General features: G+C 49.3%; 1 protein-coding gene across 1 annotated transcript; it reads right to left on the bottom strand.

The window, feature by feature from the left end:
* Positions 1-3,203: 3,203 nt before the first annotated feature.
* On the bottom strand, positions 3,204-18,446 carry LOC128847190 (L-amino-acid oxidase-like). Its single transcript, XM_054046552.1, has 7 exons — positions 18,422-18,446; positions 13,804-14,027; positions 11,727-11,833; positions 10,904-11,105; positions 8,132-8,185; positions 4,995-5,125; positions 3,204-4,092 (listed from the first exon to the last, which is right to left on the bottom strand). Exons 1-7 carry the CDS (start codon positions 18,432-18,434, stop codon positions 3,297-3,299), a joined length of 1,527 nt encoding a protein of 508 aa, XP_053902527.1. The 5' UTR covers positions 18,435-18,446; the 3' UTR covers positions 3,204-3,296.
* Positions 18,447-18,832: the final 386 nt, after the last annotated feature.

Raw genomic sequence — 18,832 nt, 5'->3', positions numbered from 1 at the left:
CTGGTTTCATGCCAACCGGCAATGTATGATTTTTTTTAAAAAATAAAATAAAAAGTTTAAAATGTGGTAGAAAGGAGCACTTTTTTTTCTCTCAACTCTTTTCAGTTTTTTCCATCTGAAAAAAGTTTTGATTCATGTGGGGATTTCGTAGCCAACCTGGAACATAAGAATGGTCCCTGTCCTGCCTGGCCCTTGAGCTCCCGGCCAGGGAGGCGAGCTCCTGGCCCCTCCCATGCTGTTCCCCCTACCCCACAGCCACGCGGGGAGTGCTCTGAACCGCTGCTTCTGTTGGGCTGTGCGGCTTGCGCCCGCCCACCTCCCAGGCTTTCCAATAACTCAGTCCTGCCGCTTTGAGAGGCATGATAAGGGGGCAGGGAGCGGGGGGGTTGGATAGGGGGTGGGGTCCCGGGGGGCAGTCAGGGGACAGGGAGTGGTTGGATGGGGTGGAGGTTCGGGGTGGAGGCTGGTCAGGGGACATGGAGTGGGGGGGTTGGATAGGGGTGTGATCCCAGGGGGCTGTCAGGAGGCGAGGGTGTGGTTAGAGGTCAGGGCAGTCAGGGGATGGGGAAGAAGGGTTGGATGGGGGTGGGGTCTGGGGTCCGGTCCCAGGAGGGGATGGTCAGGGGACAAGGAACGGGGGGGTTGGATGGGTCGGGGGTTCTGAGGGGGGTAGTCGGGGGCAGGAACTGGGAGGGGCAGATAGGGGGCGGGGCCAGGCTGTTTGGGGAAGCACAGCCTTCCCCACCCGACCCTCCATACCGTTTCACATCCCTGATGTGGCCCTCGGGCCAAAAAGTTTGCCCACCCCTGGTCTAACCCCTTTACTTCTGGGGCAAGCCTCAGTCTATTTTAGCTACACTCATCATTGGCAAAGCAGGGGGGGAAATCTCTTAGTCTCTAGTGCAGGGGTGGGCAAACTTTTTGGCCCGAGGGCCACATCAGAGTTGTGAAATGGTATGGCGGCCAAATGGGGAAGGGGATGGAGTGAGCGGGGTGCGGCCTTGGGGAAGGGGCAGGGCATGGGCAGGGCCTCAGGGAAGGGGCTTTGGGTTTTCTGCCCACTGCTGCGCTATAAAGGACGCCTTGACCATGGGATTGGCCTCTGGAGGGAACCGGACCAACCCTGGATGTGGACCAATGGCACCGAATTCAACAACGGGTGGGTCCCTTTTGCTTCTGTTAACTCCGTAAATGTTGCAGCTCATATTTAAAACAGGATATTGCAGGTGTGGCGGGGCGGGGCTGGCTGAGCCCAAAATAATCCCTGAGCTCCTTGATGCCCAGTGTGGCGTTTGAACACCCCCTCATAGGCAGGCACGCCTCTTTTTTGTTCTGCGTTTTTTGAAGGGACTCACACAGTGGGACACCGAGGCGCCACAGGCGCCAACTTTTGTTGGCGCCGGTGGGTGCTCGCACCCCTGTTAGGATATAGATATTCAGGCCTGTCTGTAAAGGCCTATACTTTAAGAATTTAGGTGTATTCTTATCACTTAGCTAGTTATAGAGGTATAAAAGAAAGAATCAAAATCACTGTCTGTGAAAGGGCCGTCTCTCACCGTGACAGTCTGAGGCCTGGTTCTTAGGCCAAGTAAGGCCTTCGGCTAAGCAGCAGAGGCAGCCATAAACTGGGAAATGTATGGTCACATCCTCCCATCCCAAACTAGTCACATGGAAATAAGGTGCTATTGGGCTGTTAGGAATACAATCCTGTCCTGATATTCCTGTCACCTCCAGAGAAAGGGAAGAGTCTAGAAGATGTAAAAGGAAACTTAGTTTGATAGCATCCTGTCTGGCAAGAACTCACTTATCAATAGCTGGGATGTAAAATCCCCATTTCTGTATTGTTCTATCACTGTAGTCTCCACTTCCCTATTGTTTGTATAATCTCTGTCTGGTTCTGTGATTGTTTCTGTCTGCTGTATAATTAATTTTGTTGGGGGTAAACCAATTAAGGTGGTGGGATATAATTGGTTAAATAACCATAAAAAGAAGAACAGGAGTACTTGTGGCACCTTAGAGACTAACAAATTTATTAGAGCATAAGCTTTCATGGACTACAGCCCACTTCTTCGGATGCATATAGAATGGAACATATATTGAGGAGATATATATACACACATACAGAGAGCATAAACAGGTGGGAGTTGTCTTACCAACTCTGAGAGGCCAATTAATTAAGAGAAAAAAAAAACTTTGTTCCATTCTATATGCATCCGAAGAAGTGGGCTGTAGTCCACGAAACCTTATGCTCTAATAAATTTGTTAGTCTCTAAGGTGCCACAAGTACTCCTGTTCTTCTTTTTGCGGATACAGACTAACACGGCTGCTACCCTGAAACCTTAAATAACCATGTTACAATGTGTTAGGATTGGTTAGTTAAATTTCAGGAAAATGATTGGTTAAGGTATAGCTAAGCAGAACTCAAGTTTTACTATATAGTCTGCAGTCAATCAGGAAGTGGAGTGGGAGAATGGGAACAGGGACGGGGGGAATTGGGATTATGTTTTGTTAAGGGGGGGAATGGGAACAGGGACACAGGCAAGGCTCTGTGGTGTCAGAGTTGGGAAGGGGGACACTAAGGAAGGAAACTGGAATCATGCTTGCTGGAAGTTCACCCCCAAAAATATCAAATTGTTTGCGGCTTTGGACTTCGGGTATTGTTGTTCTCTGTTCATGCGAGAAGGACCAGGGAAGTGAGAGGGTGAAGGAATAAGCCCCCTAACAACTCCCCCCCCCACCGCAACTCTGCCCCAGCCCTGCTCCGACTCCACCCCCTCCCTGTCCCACTGGATCCCTCCAAATCCCTGCCCTGCCCTGGCCCCGCCCCCCAGCCCCACCCTGACTCTGCCCCTTCCCTGCCCCCTTGGATCCCTCCCCAAATCCCCGCCCTGGCCCCACCTCTTCCCCGAGCACGTGCGTTCCTCCTCCTCCCCCCTCCCTCCCAGGATTGCACCAATCAGCTGTTTGGCGGCACAAGCTCTGGGAGGCAGGGGAAAGAAGCAGGATGTGGCTGCACACTCAGGGGAGGAGGTGGAGGTGGAGGTGAGCTGGGGGAGGGCAGGGCGGTGCGGAGCAGGGCCACAGGGAGCTGCCGAGCACCCACCAATTTTTCCCCGTGGGTGCTCCAGCCCCGAAGCACCCACGGAGTCAGCGCCTATGTGAGGCGCTACCACCAGCACAACCACAACAATAAGGACTCTCAATGATCAGTGGCGCAATTTTTAATTCTCCAATCAGAATCCCCCTGGGTTGTATCTCCACCAAACACTCATAAATCCATTACAGTTCATTTTCCTTCAGCTCTTCCTGTTGCCACTGGGTGATGCACTGACAGCGCCATGGATGCTCCTGGCTGCTCTCACAGCAGCTTTCATAGCCGTCTCGATCCAAGCGTGAGGGTGAGCGGTGTATTCTCCTGCGAAATAGACCCTCCCTTCGTTCTGAAACAAAGCTTTGGAGTAGTCAACTAACTGATACGGGGTTAATGAAACATAGGCTCCCATCGCATATTTGTCCAGGCCCCATTTCTTGATTACATGTTTATCACAGACGTTCTGGATATAAGTCTTGGGCAGTTGGTGGATTTCTGCCAGGTCCTCCTGTACCAGATCGACGCACTTTTTATCACTAAGGGGAATGAAGAATTCAGCATCATTATCCCAAGTGTAGGAAGCCAGGATCACCCCCACTCCACTGGAGAAATTGTGGCCGGGGTAGTAGATGAATCTGGATGGGCGATCAGTGATTGACCTCCCATTATAGATTCCATCCTTCTCCCAAAACTTTTCCCTGCAGGCCAAAAAAATCTTCACAGCCTGTGAGTAGTGGAGGGAGCGCAGAGCATGGGTCTTCTTGGAGGAAAGAGGTGGAGAAAATTTAATGAGCCGTACGGCTTTTGCTGTGGTTGTGACAAGGACGTAGTCGGCCGTCTCTGAGGAGGGGAGCCATGTGAGTGGCCTGCGATAAAACACTGTCACTTTTTCATTGTCGTGTAGTATCTTCACCACTGTGGACTGAAATCGAATATCCCTATGCATAGACTTGTAGAAGGCCTCTGGGAGCTGATCGAATCCCCCCGTGATCTCATCAAATCTGAAAGAAAGGCAGGGGGTGGGGAGGAGATGACGGTAGAAGAATGACAGCTTCTGTCGATAGTTCTGAGTGAATATCACAAAAATAATAAGCGGCTCTGTAAGGCGCTGCTTAGCTGAAGATATAATCCCTCCTCCCCCAGTGACTACTTCAATTCCGGCTCCTTTTATTACAGGCAAGTGCCAGGTCTGCAGTAGTTAAAGTTAAGACCAGCTTTCTGGTTAAAGTTTCACTCTTCTACGTGATCTGAATTCTGCACAATTACTAAGATTGCCTTAGAATTAGGTGTGTCTCATGGGGACAGGGTAGGATTAGTAATCCTCATTGGGGGTCATTTGACCAAAGGGTTCCCTTGGTATAACCGAGTGATGCTCTAATATCACTATTCCAGGTACTTTTAGAATATCAGGGTTGGAAGGGACCTCAAGAAATCATCTAGTCCAATGTCCTGCTCTGAGCAGGACTAATCCCCAGACAGATTTTTACCTCAGTTCCTAAATGTTCCCCTCAAGGATTGAACTCACAATCCTGGGTTTAGCAGGTCAATGCTAAAACCACTGAGCTATCCCTCCCGCTCAACTCTGTCAGAACTTAATTACTGAATTCCACAGGAACGCTCCCCATTAGAAGCCAGAGATAGACACTTTCCGTAATGTTCATCTCATCCCTTGTGGAGGTGCCCCCTGCCTTGTATGGCTAGAGAAATATAGTAATGAACACCTGCCCTCTGTGACACTTCAGACCATCGGTGCCTACTTGAAAGAAGGCAACTGGTCACACTGATAGATGGACAAGATCCGTCTATCTGCTTATCAACCTCATTGGATAGATAGACAGATCCTACCATAGATACATGTTCTTCTCCATATAAAGCAAGTAATTAAAGATACTCTTCTTCTTACCCTTCTTTGAATGCAATATCAGCCATGAGAGAGTACAGAAAAGACAGATGGAAACTACCATCCATATTCAGCAGGTCACCAATCATGTCAATGGCTCCTCTACTTAATTTTCCTTCTTTAATCAAATATTCCTGGTTGGGGAAGACAGGAAGGGCAGAAAGTGCATATCACATCCACATTGAAACATGACAGCTGGAGAGATGAACGTAGGAATTATTCGGTACCCGTAAGGGTTAGCCAAAGGTCACACCCATAGAGACACAGAGACCCCTTGGCAAACAGTCCCCTGTTCTTTGCAAACATCTCTCAGCTCAGACCTGACAAACTGACTACACCGAACACAGCTTACAAGCTATTTGTCTATGAAGAGTAACATGTGAGGTATCTGCAGACAGCTCACAACTTGTCAAGATTCATAATCGTGGCGAGATGTATGTATGGGTAATATTTAAGGAGTAAAGTGTTTATACTGAACGTATGGTTGGTGGACTTGGGGTAAAAATTATTCAGCGGGGTACTGTGTCTAGGTGACAACTCATTCAAACCAGACTGTTCCCCTCCCCCAGTCGGCCAGGACATAATGCAAGGTTCTTTTCCCTACCCTGGCCACATCCCAGAACAAATTAGCAAAAAAGACCATTATAACAGGCAGGAGATCGCCCTGGCTATGAATCAAGGCAAAAGCCTGTTTCGGTATAAATAGAGTGTCAGGGAAGGCATTCTGGATTCATTCGCCGAGAAAACCCCGTAAGGCAGTAGTCCCCAAACTGTGGGGCAGGCCCTCCCTAGCAGGGCATGGAGGAACATTCAGGGGGCTTGATGGGGCCCAGCCCCCATTGGGGGCAGAGAAGGAGCACCACCCAGGCCCACTCTGCCCCATCTCTGCTCCAGCCCAGCGCCAACCCCAGCTGAGGCCCTGGCTTTGGCTTCCGGCCCCCAACCATGGCCCGACCCTGGCCTCAGCCACTGACCGCAGCCCGGCTCCCGGCTGCAGCTCAGCTCCCAACCATGGTCCCAGCTCTGGCGGTGGCTCCGCTCCTGGCCCTGGCCCCAGTCACAGCTCTCACCCTGATCCCCAGTTCTCAGCCCCTGGCCCCGCTCCCGGCCCTGGCTCCCGGGGTGTGTGTGTGTGTGTGCAGACAGATAACATTATGGGTAAGGGGGAGCATGACATCAAAAGTTTGGGGACCACTGTCTTAAGGAGCAGGGGCCTTTCATGAACATTTTGATGCTGGCTCTGGTGAATCCAGCCAACTTTGCAACAGCCTGAGCTCGGCAGGGGAAGCCGACTTGAGTATATTGGAAAGGTAACTATTGAGACGGGGACACCCAGCTTTGTGTTTTATGCTTTTATGTTCTAGCCATTTGCGTCTATCACTTTCTCTCCATTCTAGTTAAATACTTCTTCTTTCTCAAACAAACCTTCTTCCATTCTAAGTGCTCACCAGGGCTATGTGGTTTACAGGAGTGGTGGTTTAAAGTAAACTGGTAAACTGAGGTACACTGCAGAGGAGCTGGGATTTCTGAGTAGCCAGCGGAAGGGACCGGATATCCCAGGGGAATGAGTCTCAGGGACTGGGGTTCACGTACTGTTAACCGCCCGCAAGGCAAAGCTACGACTGGCACAGCCCAGAGGAGGGAGCTTGAGTGACTGAAAGGCTGGTGGTGTCAGGGAGCGGCCCCGCAGCTACCACAACAAAGACTTCCTCGAGCTGGAGGCCGGGAGAAACAAAGTGACTTAGGCCTTGTCTGCACTACCACGCTCAGTCGGTGCTGCTGCCCTGGATGCAGCCGGCGTCGATTTAGAGGGCCTGGTGAAGACGCGATAAGTCGATGGGAGAGCTCAGCACTCCACCTCAATGAGAGGCAGAAGCTACGTTGATGGGAGAGTGTCTCCCGTCAACATAGCGTGGCATAGACGTCGACTTACGTTATGGAACTTAACTAGCGTAACTTAGATCAACTCCCAGTGTTAGTATAGACATGGCCTTACAGTCCCGGCTGACTGGAACACCATCCCAAACATCAACCACCCTCCTGTGTGATTTGTCAGCTTCCTCATAACCAATCACTGGAGTAAGGCTGATGATCCCATTCAGGACACAATCCCTCATCCCTTTTGAGTCACCGTGTGAAATCCTGACCCCAGTGAAATCAACTTTGTCATTGATTTCAGTGGGGCAGGATTTCATTCAGAGTGTCCATAGCAAGATTGTATTGCCTTTGATTAAACAGCCATGGTCCAGGTCACACCTCCTACAGCAGTGGTTCTCAACCAGGGGTACACGTATCCCCAGGGGAATGCAGAGGTCTCCAAGGGGGTACATCAACGCATGTGGATATTTGCCTAGTTTTACAGCAGGCTACAGAAAAAGCACCAGTGAAGTGAAGTCAGTGCAAACTAAAATTTCCTACGGACAATGACTTGTGTGTACTGCTCTGTGTACTATACACTGCAACGTAAGTACAATATTTATATTCCAATCGATTCATTTTATAAGCATATGGTAAAAATGAGAAAGGCAGCAATTTCCTAGTAATAATGTGCTGTGACACTTTCGGATTTTTAGGTCTGATTTTGTAAGCAAGTGGTTTTTAGTGGGGTGAAGCTTGGGGTATGCAAGAAAATCAGACTCCTGAAAGGTTGAGAGCAGCTGTTGTACGGAGTAAAAATAATGGTGGTGCAGGTACACCGAGGAAGGGTATCGCATTGAAATAACCATGGATGAGGACACATAGCTTCAGAGACCAGGGTGAGAAGAAGAGATGCCAAGTGGGTTACATAGGAATGGAGGAGGGTCCTGTCTTCACTACACAAACACAGGGCAGATGGGAGCACAGAGACCGTTGGCTTTCTACAGCCTGATGTCTTGGGTAGGGAGAGGCAAAGAAGATGTGGATCCGTGGCCCTGCCCTCCCCCTTCCACAAAGCAGAACCCGGAGGACCATGCAAGGCCCCATGAGGCAAGTGTGTTTCCTCCACGTACCCAGGAGGCGTAGGAGGATTCAGATGCGATACCGCCTGCCATGGACTGTGTGAACATGGCACAATCTGTCCCACAAGGAGTTGCATTCGCTGGTGGGAGGAAAGCTTTAGGAAATCAGGCACAAGATACTGGAATGGCATCTTCAATTACCTTGATGGAAAATGAGTCGTATTTCTCTTTCAAAGCTCTGCAGTCTGTTGTCACCTGGGGAGCAACGAAGAAAACAGTCGCTAGTGTCACAGATCGCAGCTCTGCCTTTGCAGATTGGTTATTCTCCCTGTTTGCGATCATGTACTTACGGCTGGTATCCTAGTGCATGTGCCCAAGGAGGCAGGACATGAAACGACTGCTCAGGAGAAAGATCTGTTAACAAGATCTTTTTAATGGGGACATAGGCACGGACTTCTCCTTTAGCTGGGGGGTACTCGCCCCTCACCCCAGGCCTCGCCCCCACTCCACCCCTTCCACCAAGCCCCTGCCACTGCCCTGCCTCTTCCCACCCCTGCCCCACCTCTTTCTGCCCTCTCTCCTTAGTGTGCCCCGTCGCCACTCCTCCCCCTCCCTCCAGGAGCCTCCTGCATGCCGCAGAGCAACTGTTCAAGGCAGGTGGGAGGCGCAGGTAAGGAGAGGGGGAGTTGATCAACGGGGCCGCCGGTGGGCAGGAGGCACTGGGGAGAGGAGGGAGCTGGCTGCTGGTGCTGTGCTAAGCACCCGCTAATTTTTCTACTTGGGTGCTCCAGCCCTGGAGGGGTAAGTTTTGTTTTCCTTTCCTGCAGTTCTCCAGCTCACTCAACCACTTTCGCTCAGACTTTTTGAACAATAAAATAAATAGTTTAAGGCAATGTCTACAGTAGCAGTTTTGTTGGTCAAACTTTTGTCCATTAGTGGTGTGAAAAAACATCCGTCCTGACCAATAAAAGTTTCACCACCAAAAGCACTGGTGTGGACAGCGCTATGTCGGCGGGAGAGCTCATTGGGGGTGGTTTCATTATGAGAGCTCTCTCCTGCCGGCGTAGAGCAGCTACACAGGAGACCTTACAGCGGCACAGCTCTGCAGCTGTAAGATCCATCTTGTAGACAGAGCCTAAAGCAGGGGGTCTCAAACTGGAGGTCAGGACCCCTCAGGGGGTTGCGAGGTTATTACATGGGGGGGTCACGAGCTGTCAGTCTCCACCTCAAACCCCCCCTTTGCCTCCAGCATTTATAATGGTGTTAAATATATAAGAAAGTGTGTTTAATTTATTAGGGGGGGGTCACACTCAGAGGCTTGCGATGTGAAAGGGGTCATCAGTAAAAAAGTTTGAGACCCACTGGCCTAAAGGGAAAAAGAGAACCAGATTTTCCAGTGTCTTTAGTTGTTTAAATAGGCATCTACTGGCATTTTCCAAAGCACCCAAGTGTCTTTCATCCCATTGAAATCCCATTGATCTTTTGGAAATATCACAGGAGGCTAGATTCACAAGTGGATATAGACATTGCAGCGCTCCGTTCTCGACACCTCACTTTTAGGTGCCTAGAAAATCACCGGGATTCACACAGTCACATTCTCAGGCTCCCTACGCAATGAGGAGGAAGAAACGTTCGGCACCTAAGCATGGGATCCACAACAGACAGCAGCCTGAGCCAGGTAAACTGGCCAATGGGAGATGCCAAAGAGAGGGGTGTGTCTAGGGTGACAAGACGTCCCGATAAAATCGGGACCGTCCCAATATTTAGGTGTTTGTCCCACGTCCCGACTGATCTTTGGTCGGAACGCAATTTGTCCCGATATTTCGCTCCGCCAGCAGCACTTGGCTTTCTTTCACCAGCCCCCGTGTGTCCCCATATTTTCTTCCTCTCATCTGGTCACCCTAGGTGTGTCCTAATCCCTACTCCTCCCAGAGAGGCCTATCTCTGCTTGGGGATCTCAGCTGTGAAGCCTTTCCTGGAGTCAGGAGTTTAAGGCGTGTCTTGAAATCAATAGCGCCAGCCTCATAGCTTTCCCCAGGGGGTTGGGTACTCACCGAGCATGGGAGAAACCTCTGGTGCAAGTCTTCCCTCTATCTGCCCAGCAGTGGGGATTTGAACAGGGGTCTGTTCCTCGCAGCTGAGATACCGCGCCCTCTCCGGTGACGCATTCCCCCATGTATATATCGCTAGGGCTTCGGGGGCCATTTTCCACGGTTCTCTGTACCATAGTAAGCTGAGCCCCTCGATGATTCCCTCCCAGAAAGGTAGGGTGGGGATTGTGGGAAGGCGTTGGAGGACTATCAGAACTCAAGGGTTTTATCTTGCATCTTCCCTGCACACACTGAGTTGCCAACTAGCTCAAGTGAACACAAATCCTTAGCTCTAACTCATACCTTCAGCCACAGGCACCGACTCCATGGGTGCTCCAGACCTGGAGCACCCACAGAAAATATTGGTGGGTGCTTAGCACCCATCTTCAGTCAGCTGCCACCCCCTACACCCCAGCACCTCCGGCCCACTAGCAGGTCCAGCTGATCGTCTCCTCCCTCTCCCTCCCAGTGCCTCCAGCCTGCTGTGGTCAGTTGTTCCACAGCATGCAGGAGGCGCTGGGAGAGGAGGACAAGTGGGGACAGGGCTTGCTTAGGAGAGGGGCCGGAACTGGGTGGGAAGAGGTGCAGAAGAGGTGGGGTGGGGGCGGAGTGGGGGCAGGAAGAGGTGGGCTGGGGGTGGAGCCTGTGGTGGAGCAGGGGTGGGACCTTGGGGGAAGGGGTTGAGCTGGGTTTGAGCACGCCTAGGGAAAGGAGGAAGCCGGCGCCTGTGCCCTCAAGCCATGCCAGCTAGCCTGTGTTGAAAGGACCACTTAAGTTGAGCGAGATGGTTTTGTGTGTGGATGAGACGGGGTTTAGGACCAAAATCTAACTTTGAAGTGAAGACCTACCTCTAGTACATGAGTCCATTCCACAACACACATACCTCATCCAGTGTCTGGTCATAAAGTTCACTGGCAGATTTCCCCCTCTCTGCGGGAAGCAGAGGGTATTGCAAGATATCAGGGTTTCGGTCAACAGCTCCAGATCTTGCCCTGACGTTGTTAGTCAAATACCAGGCATTGTCATTAGTATTATAGAATGGGTTCAGTTTAAGTCTGAATTTGGTAATAAATTCACGCACAATCCTAAAGAAAAGAGAAGGAATAAAAAGAGAAAAATTCCCAAATGAGAAAGAATGTTACATGCTCATATATGGTCCCGAGCGTGAATGGCCCAATCCTACCTAGGTAAATGACATTATTTGTGTGTCATATGACCCCAAATCCATATTTTACCAAATCCACATTCAACCCTGTTTTGCAGTAGATGAAAAATGTGGATAACTATTTCAATAACAATTATAAATACGTTCATAATAAACATTTTGGTTAAATGTGTCATGAAACATTTTGCTAAAACTGAAACAAAAAAATGTACTAAACAATTTACTTTTGAAAAAATGCCATTTGGCATTTTAGCTGGTGGAGTAGATTGTCATCCTCCCACTCTGCACTTCCGCCCACCCAATCCCATCCCATCTATGCAGGAAGAGTTACAGCTCCATAGAGATCTCAGTCCATGCACACAGACTGACTATTTGATGCAATGCAATTCGTCCACATAACGAAGCAAGGGGAGATTTTAACCTACTCAATTTTAAGCCTTCCATGATTTTTTTTTCTTGGAATTATCATAAAAGTCTTTGAAACGGAGCTTCCACGGTTCTGAACAAGGTTGGAGGGTAAGGAGGGCGAACTGGGTATTACCTATGGTTTTTTGGCAAACGCATGGCGCCCAGCTCCGCATACCAATCTTCTTTTCGATAGGTCAAGATACGTCCTCCCACGCGGTTACTGGCTTCCAGAATCTCAACCTAGGGGCAAAGCGCAGGTCATGATTTTCAATCCCTGGCTGGTGCCTAGTAGCTGTAGGTAGGGCTTGATTTCTCCCACATCCTTTCTTTTGTAAATGGCCATCAAAGGAAGAACATTAATGTTTTATCAAAGTAATTTCAGATGCTATGTAAGCAAACAGGCCTTGATTCAGGAAAGCAGGTACACATATGCTCAACTTGAATTTCAACTTCATAAGACTTAAGCATAGGCTTAAAGTTAAGCACATTCTCAAGCATGCATCCAGAATCGGGCTGTGTTCCTGCACTGGGTACTCAAGGAACACATTCCCGTATGGAAGTTTTCATAGTAATAGCAATTTTTCCATTCATTATTAATGCCAGATTTTCAGTGAGGGAGGTTTTAAACCAACAACATCAACTAAGCACTTCAACTATAAATACACAAGCTATGTCTGTTGACTTTTCCAGACTCAGGGGCTGTAGTTCTTGGGTGGCTCTGAGGAGGGGGAGTAGAGGATGTTTAGGCAATCTATAGGGATAATGGGTTTTGGTCTTTCCCATGGCCCAAGACAGTCGCTCTTTCTATGGAAAAACAAAACAAACAAACAAACGAGTGAGAGTGAAAGTTAAAGTTGTTACGGGATCGTTAATATCAGTTTTCACAGGTAGAGAATTTTGTCAGAAATGTGCAAACTGGTCTTTTGGAACATTGACTAAACAAATCACCATTTCCATAAACGGTAGTGAGTAGAATTTTTTTAGCTGCCGCATTATTTTTCATACAGCTTTGCTATTTCACTAACAACCTTAACTTCAAGGCAATGAACATGTTGTCTGGAAATAATAGATTTCTTTCTTTCGTGATTCACCCAGTTTACTTAAGTTCACACCGTTTTGTTCTTCAGCATTGTTTACTCTATCACGGGGCGGGGGGCAAACTATGGCCCGTGGGCCAGATCCGGCCACTCAGGGCTTTGGATCCGGCCTGTGGGATTGCCCCCCGTGGTGCCACGGGCCCCACACTGCTCTCAGAAGTGGCCCCCGGGAAGGGGGGCAGAGGGCTCCATGCGTTGCCCTTGCCTCCAAGCACCACCCCCCGCAGCTTCCATTGGCCGGGAACCTGGAGGCATGGCAAGGGCAGCGCACGTGGAGCCCTCCGCCCCTCCCCTCCCCCAGGGGCCACAGTGCTTCCTGGAGCGGCCCAGCGTGAGGCCAGGGCAGGCAGGCAGCCTGCCCTGGCCCTGGTGCATGCCGCTGCCCCCCCGGAGCCGCTTTAGGTAAGCAGCGCCGGGCCGGAGCCCAAACCCCTCCTGAACCCCGCCCCCCACCCCCTGCCTGCACCTCACACCCCTTCTGTACCCCAACTCCCTGCCCTGAGCGCCCTTGTACACCCCACACTCCTCCTGCACCCCAACCCCCTGCCTTGAGCCCCCTGCCTGCACCTCGCACCCCTCTTGCACCCCAACTCCCTGCCCTGAGCCCCCTGCCTGCACCTCACACCCCTCCTGCACCCCAACTCCCTGCCCTGAGCCCCCTTGTACACCCACACTCCTCCTGCACCCCAACCCCCTGCCTTGAGCCCCCTGCCTGCACCTCGCACCCCTCTTGCACCCCAACTCCCTGCCCTGAGCCCCCTCCCGCAGTGCGCACCCCTCCTGCACCCCTGCCCTGAGCCCCTTCCTGCACTCCGAACCCCTACTGCACCCCAACCCTTTTCCCTGAGCCCCCTCATACACCCCGCACCCTTCTCTGCCCCAATCCCTTGCCCTGAGCCCCTTCCTGCACACCGCTCCCCCTCCCACACCCCGCACTCCCTCCCGCACCCCAACCCCCTGCTCCGGCCCGGCATACAATTTCCCCACCCACATGTGGCCCTCGGCCCAAAAGGTTTGCCCACCCCGGCGCCATCCATAAGGAATGATGAGACTATTTCAGAGGAGCACTGCCTCCCTGGCCTGTCTCGGGCTCCACTCGGGCATTATCGTTACCTGGCAACCAGCTTCTTTCAGCAGTTTGGCAGCAGTGAGTCCACTGATTCCTGCCCCGACAATCACCACCTTCTTTGAACGACACGCTTTTCCCAGCCCATTTTTGGCAATATCCACCAGTTCTTCGTAGTCCAAGTCAATAAAGCATTTTTCCCACTCCTTCTGTTTGCGCAGGAGACCCTCCGAGCTCAGGACTGCTACAAGGAGGAAGAGCTGAAGAAATACTAGAACAGAGATGCAAAGAAAACACCCACATTGAAGCAAACTCACTCTCTCAGACAGCTCAGTATCATCACTGACATGCTACTCCTCATCTCTAGGAAGAGGCTAACAACTGCAAATGCAGAGCTCGCTTATATCAACAAACCAGGAATGTTATTACGATCCAATACAATCAGCGTATAACCCAGAGAAGGGAAGTCAGTTCTCAAATCCTCTCACAGTTCATGCATTCTTATAACTGTAAAATATAAGAACGGCCATACTGGGTCAGACCAATGATCCTCTAGCCCAGTATCCTGCCTTCTGTCAGTGGCTGGTACCACACGTGGCCACCACCCAGTCTACCACTGAGGGTCGTGGGCCCCACAGATTGACTTAGAGCTGTGCATACCACAGGGATGTCATGATTTTGGGGGCCAGCCATCACCTGAGGGAATGGTGCAGGAGAAATTAATCTACCGTGGACAATGTGACTGAACAAGGTCTTCAAGATTTAACGTCATGAGGTGAATTGAGGAACCTAACCAGAGTCTCTGCTTTATGCCATTAAAAAAACCTCAGTTCTGCTTTTGCTTTCCACAATTCGAGATAAGCTTTTTGTTTTTCAAAATGGAAAGCTGTGATTCCCTCTCTCGATGACCGCGAAGGAGCTCTGTGTCCTGTGGAGTGTAGTTACGGAAGGATCCCACAAAGAAATACGTGGTGCGTGAGGCCACCACTCCCCTAACCCCTTACAGCTTTAAAATTCAACACAACACTCGAAACTCTGTCTGGAAGTTCACAGGTGGCCAGTGCAGCTTTCAAAGCAAGATTATTATGGAAAGCTCCTTCCAAGTGAGCACCCACATTTTCTGCTAGTATCAGTTTCTGACTGGTCTAAACTGAAGGTGACAAAGGCGTGGAGGTCCCACATTTCACAGCAATGGTGACTCTGCTCAGCGAAAGCAGATGAAAGGAGATATTCTGTCCTGGGCCCCAGTGAATCTAATACCAGTCCTGCTTGGCAGAGCCCTGAAACCTGCCCATGATCCCAAAGGAGATATTAATCTGGGCTATAACTCCATCCTGAGCATCCGCCAGCCCTCTTGGACCTAACCAAACCCCTATCTTGAGTTTTGATTATGAGTTTTCGATTGATACCTTACAAAACATACTTGGTACAAAAATGATTACCATAGTGTGGAGGGTGTGGACACAGGGCTACATCCTGTCACAAATCCTGATACTCCTTTTAATAACACAAGAACTAGGGGTCACCAAATGAAATTAATAGGCAGCAAGTTTAAAACAAACAAAAGGAAGTATTTTGTCATATAACACACAGTCAACCTGTGGTCCTCTTTGCCAGAGGATGTTGTGAAGGCCAAAACTATAATAGGGTTCAAAAAAGAACTAGATAAATTCATGGAGGATAGGTCCATTAATGGCTATTAGCCAGGATGGGCAGGGATGGTGTCCCTAACCTCTGTTTGCCAGAAGCTGGGAATGAACGACAGGGAATGGATCAGTTGATGATGACCTGTTCTGTTCATTCCCTCTGGGGCACCTGGCATTGGCCACTGTCAGAAGACAGGATACTGGGCTAGATGGACCTTTGATCTGACCCAGTATGGCTGTTCTTATGTTCTAAATAACTATCCCATGAAACCAAAAATGGTACAGGGTCACCACAGCCATAAACACCCATGGAATGTATTTTTAATGACAGTGTTGGAACGATTAGCAAAAAGCAAAACCAGGAAGGACTGGGTTAAAGCCATCGATACACTTGACAATTATTACATTCTCCTTACTCTTCAGATGTGCTAGGCTGATATTGCCACCCGGAAGCATGGACTGGAGGATTGCCACCATGCCTATTTTTCTGTTTTGCAATGACACTGAAATAGATTTAGTAGCATGATCATGTTATTCCCACAGCACATGTGTTTCTTTTGTTAAAATGAGTGTGTGTGGGGGGGAGGGGCATGGACTCCTGTCCCTCCTGTTTCTGGCACCAGTGCACCACACCCAATTGTGGCCGTGTGTGACATTGAGGTAACTGTGCTTCAGTTTTCCTCATGTCTTTTATTGGCCTATTTTGTCCGTAGGAGTGACCTGACCATCCATCCATGACACCGTCAAATGCCTGACCCCATCCAGGACCACTGAATCCTTTAGCACAAGGCTTTTTAACCCTTTTTCTTTCTGAGGCCCACCTGACGTGCTATAAAAACTCACCAGTCCACCTACGCCACAACAACTGTTTTCCTGCATATAAGAGGCAGGGCCAGAATTAATCATAGACTATCAGGATTAGAAAGGAACGCATCTAGTCCAACCCCTTGCTCAAAGAAGGACCACTCCCCAGACAGATTTTTGCCCTAGATCCCTAAATGGATTGAACTAACAACGCTGGGTTTAGTACACTGATACTCAAACCACTGAGCTATCCCTCCCAGGGAAATTGTCTAGGGCCCCCTGCCACAAACAACTAAGTTACCTGGGCTTCGGCTTCAGCCCCAAGCAGCTGCGCTTGGGTTTTGGGCCCGAGCGGCAGGACTTGGCTTCAGCTTTCTGTCCTGGGCCCCAGTGAATCTAATACCAGTCCTGCTTGGCAGAGCCCTGAAACCTGCCCGTGATCCCAAACGGGGCTGCGGACCCCCATCGGAGAACTGCTGATTTAACAAGTCCAACAGAACTATAAAAATAACAACATCTTCGGCCTCAGCTGGCCACCCCTCTCCTTTGCAGGCGGGACCCAGCTACCATGCACATCTGTCCTCAGTCTCCGGTGCTTCACTCCATCCCCAGTCTTGACCTGGCTCAATTCTCCCCACCTTGCCAGGGTTTTGCTGGAAGGCTGTCGTCCCTCAATGGCTCCTGACAGCCACTCAGGCATCAGGCTCACCTTGGAGGCATCCTGTTTGCTTCTTAGCCCCTTAAACCTTCTATCAGATGCAGAGAGAGGGAACTCACTACATCCTCCCTCCTCGGTCTCCTTCCCCAGCTGCTGAAAACCAGAATGTATCCAATCCTCCATTTTTAATTAAAATGTATTTTTAAAAGAAAATTAAAAATTTCCCATCAACGTTTTTGTTTAGAACTAAGGTCAATTTTCCTAAAAAAAAATTCTTCAAATGACATATTTTGAGGAGCGTTAAAGTTAACTTAGTTTTTCAGAAACATGCTTTGAATCAGCTATCGTCAAAGAAAGGACAGACCACGTCCTATTCATGGAGCCCTTCCAACAATAAAAGGACATGACAGCAATCATAGAATCAAAGACTTGTGGGACTGGAAGGGACCTCGAGAGGTCATCTAGTCCAATCCCCTGCACTCATGGCAGGAACAAGCACCATCTAGACCATCCCTGACAGGTGTTTGTCTAACCTGCTCTTAAAAATTCCCAATGATGGAGATTCCACAACCTCCCTGGGCAATTTATTCCAGTGCTTAACCACCCTGATAGTTAGGAAGTTTTTCCTAATGTCCAAACTAAACCTCCTTTGCTGCAATTGAAGCCCATTGCTTCTTGTCAGTTAAGAACAACAATTTTTCTCCCTCCTCCTTGTAACAGCCTTTTATGTACTTGAAAACTGCTTCTCTTCTCCAGACTAAACAAACCCAATGTTTTCAATCTTCCTTCATAGGCCATGACCTTTAAATGCAGGTTAATTCAGGACTGTGAAATACACCGTACAATTTAACTGTAACAGTTGCAGGTGAAAACAGTCAGCCAAGGAATAATAAATAAATAAATAAATAAATAATAATCATTATAAAATTGTCATTTCTCTTCCACCCACATTTCCAAATGGACATTGGACAAGAAATAAACAGGGCATCTAACATATACTGTGAGGAAAAACAGCCTGCATTTGGGAGCCCCCTTTGTCATGGTAACTCAGGGGTTACCTAAGAACTTCTGCAAGAACTTCAGCACCATCAGTACTTTGATTTTTGAGTAAATGTATTTAAAATCTCAAAGGCTTTGCTGGTGAATTGAAATAAATATGTCCAGCCCTGACTTACAACACTGGTGTCCCTTCACTTGGTGAACAGATCATTTGTTCTCTTAACATTTTAACTGAATCTAATCACCGAGCCGCAGCCGCAGAAAGTGCAGAGCTGCTACACCTGCGTTCCACAGTACAATTGATTTACTGTGTCACTGCGGCCAAGCGCAACCGAAAATACCACACTGGTGTTTGTTTCCTCCTATAGTCACACTGAAAGAGGAGTAGACAATTTCGGGAGAAGTTCAATTGAAAATGAGGAAGAAAAAGACAAACAGAGAAAGATGATAAGAGAGAGAGAAAGATGTGAAACATGAAAGCCCATTGCTACAGTAACATGTGCCCAAAGGAACAGTCTATTCCATCGCACTGAAAAAGCTCAGAGAAGTTTCACTCACAGAACCTGTCCATTTCAGATGGCGGGTGGAGTCATCCAGTTACCCTCTTATTTTATACCCACCTTTTATATAGACCTACTGATAAATATCTTAGCAGGAACTGCTGACTCTGTGCCTAGAGAAACTGTCACATGGTCTTATCGGACCTCCTCCTGTGATGTGCTCATAGCCTGCAGGTTACTCTGAGTTGGGTCAGCTCCATCCAGGCACATAGGACCTGGGAACAAAGGAACTGTGGTCTTAGTAGACTCTGGCCCATCTATCTTCTTCCACACCCTGCTGACTCTGGCAGCCTCCTCTTCTTTCCTGGAAACCACCCCAAAATTCCCTCCATATCCTCATGAGCCCATATCCTCTCTCCTGTTGAAGCTGTTCCCCTGTGGGGAAAATAAAATTAAGAAGTCATTGGCA

This window comes from Malaclemys terrapin, chromosome 13 (genome assembly GCF_027887155.1).
Source record: "Malaclemys terrapin pileata isolate rMalTer1 chromosome 13, rMalTer1.hap1, whole genome shotgun sequence".
Lineage (NCBI taxonomy): Eukaryota > Metazoa > Chordata > Testudines > Emydidae > Malaclemys > Malaclemys terrapin.
The sequence above is the reverse complement of the archived record's forward strand: the minus strand, read 5'-3'. Positions and strand labels throughout refer to the sequence as shown.

Bases quoted from the DNA above. Each gene is read 5' to 3' on its own strand.
- LOC128847190 (XM_054046552.1), bottom strand. The intron at 11,834-13,803 runs GTAACGATAATG...CTTTGCCCCTAG, and splicing joins TGAAAGAAGCTGGTTGCCAG to GTTGAGATTCTGGAAGCCAG. The intron at 4,093-4,994 runs GTAAGAAGAAGA...CCTTTCTTTCAG, and splicing joins GATATTGCATTCAAAGAAGG to ATTTGATGAGATCACGGGGG.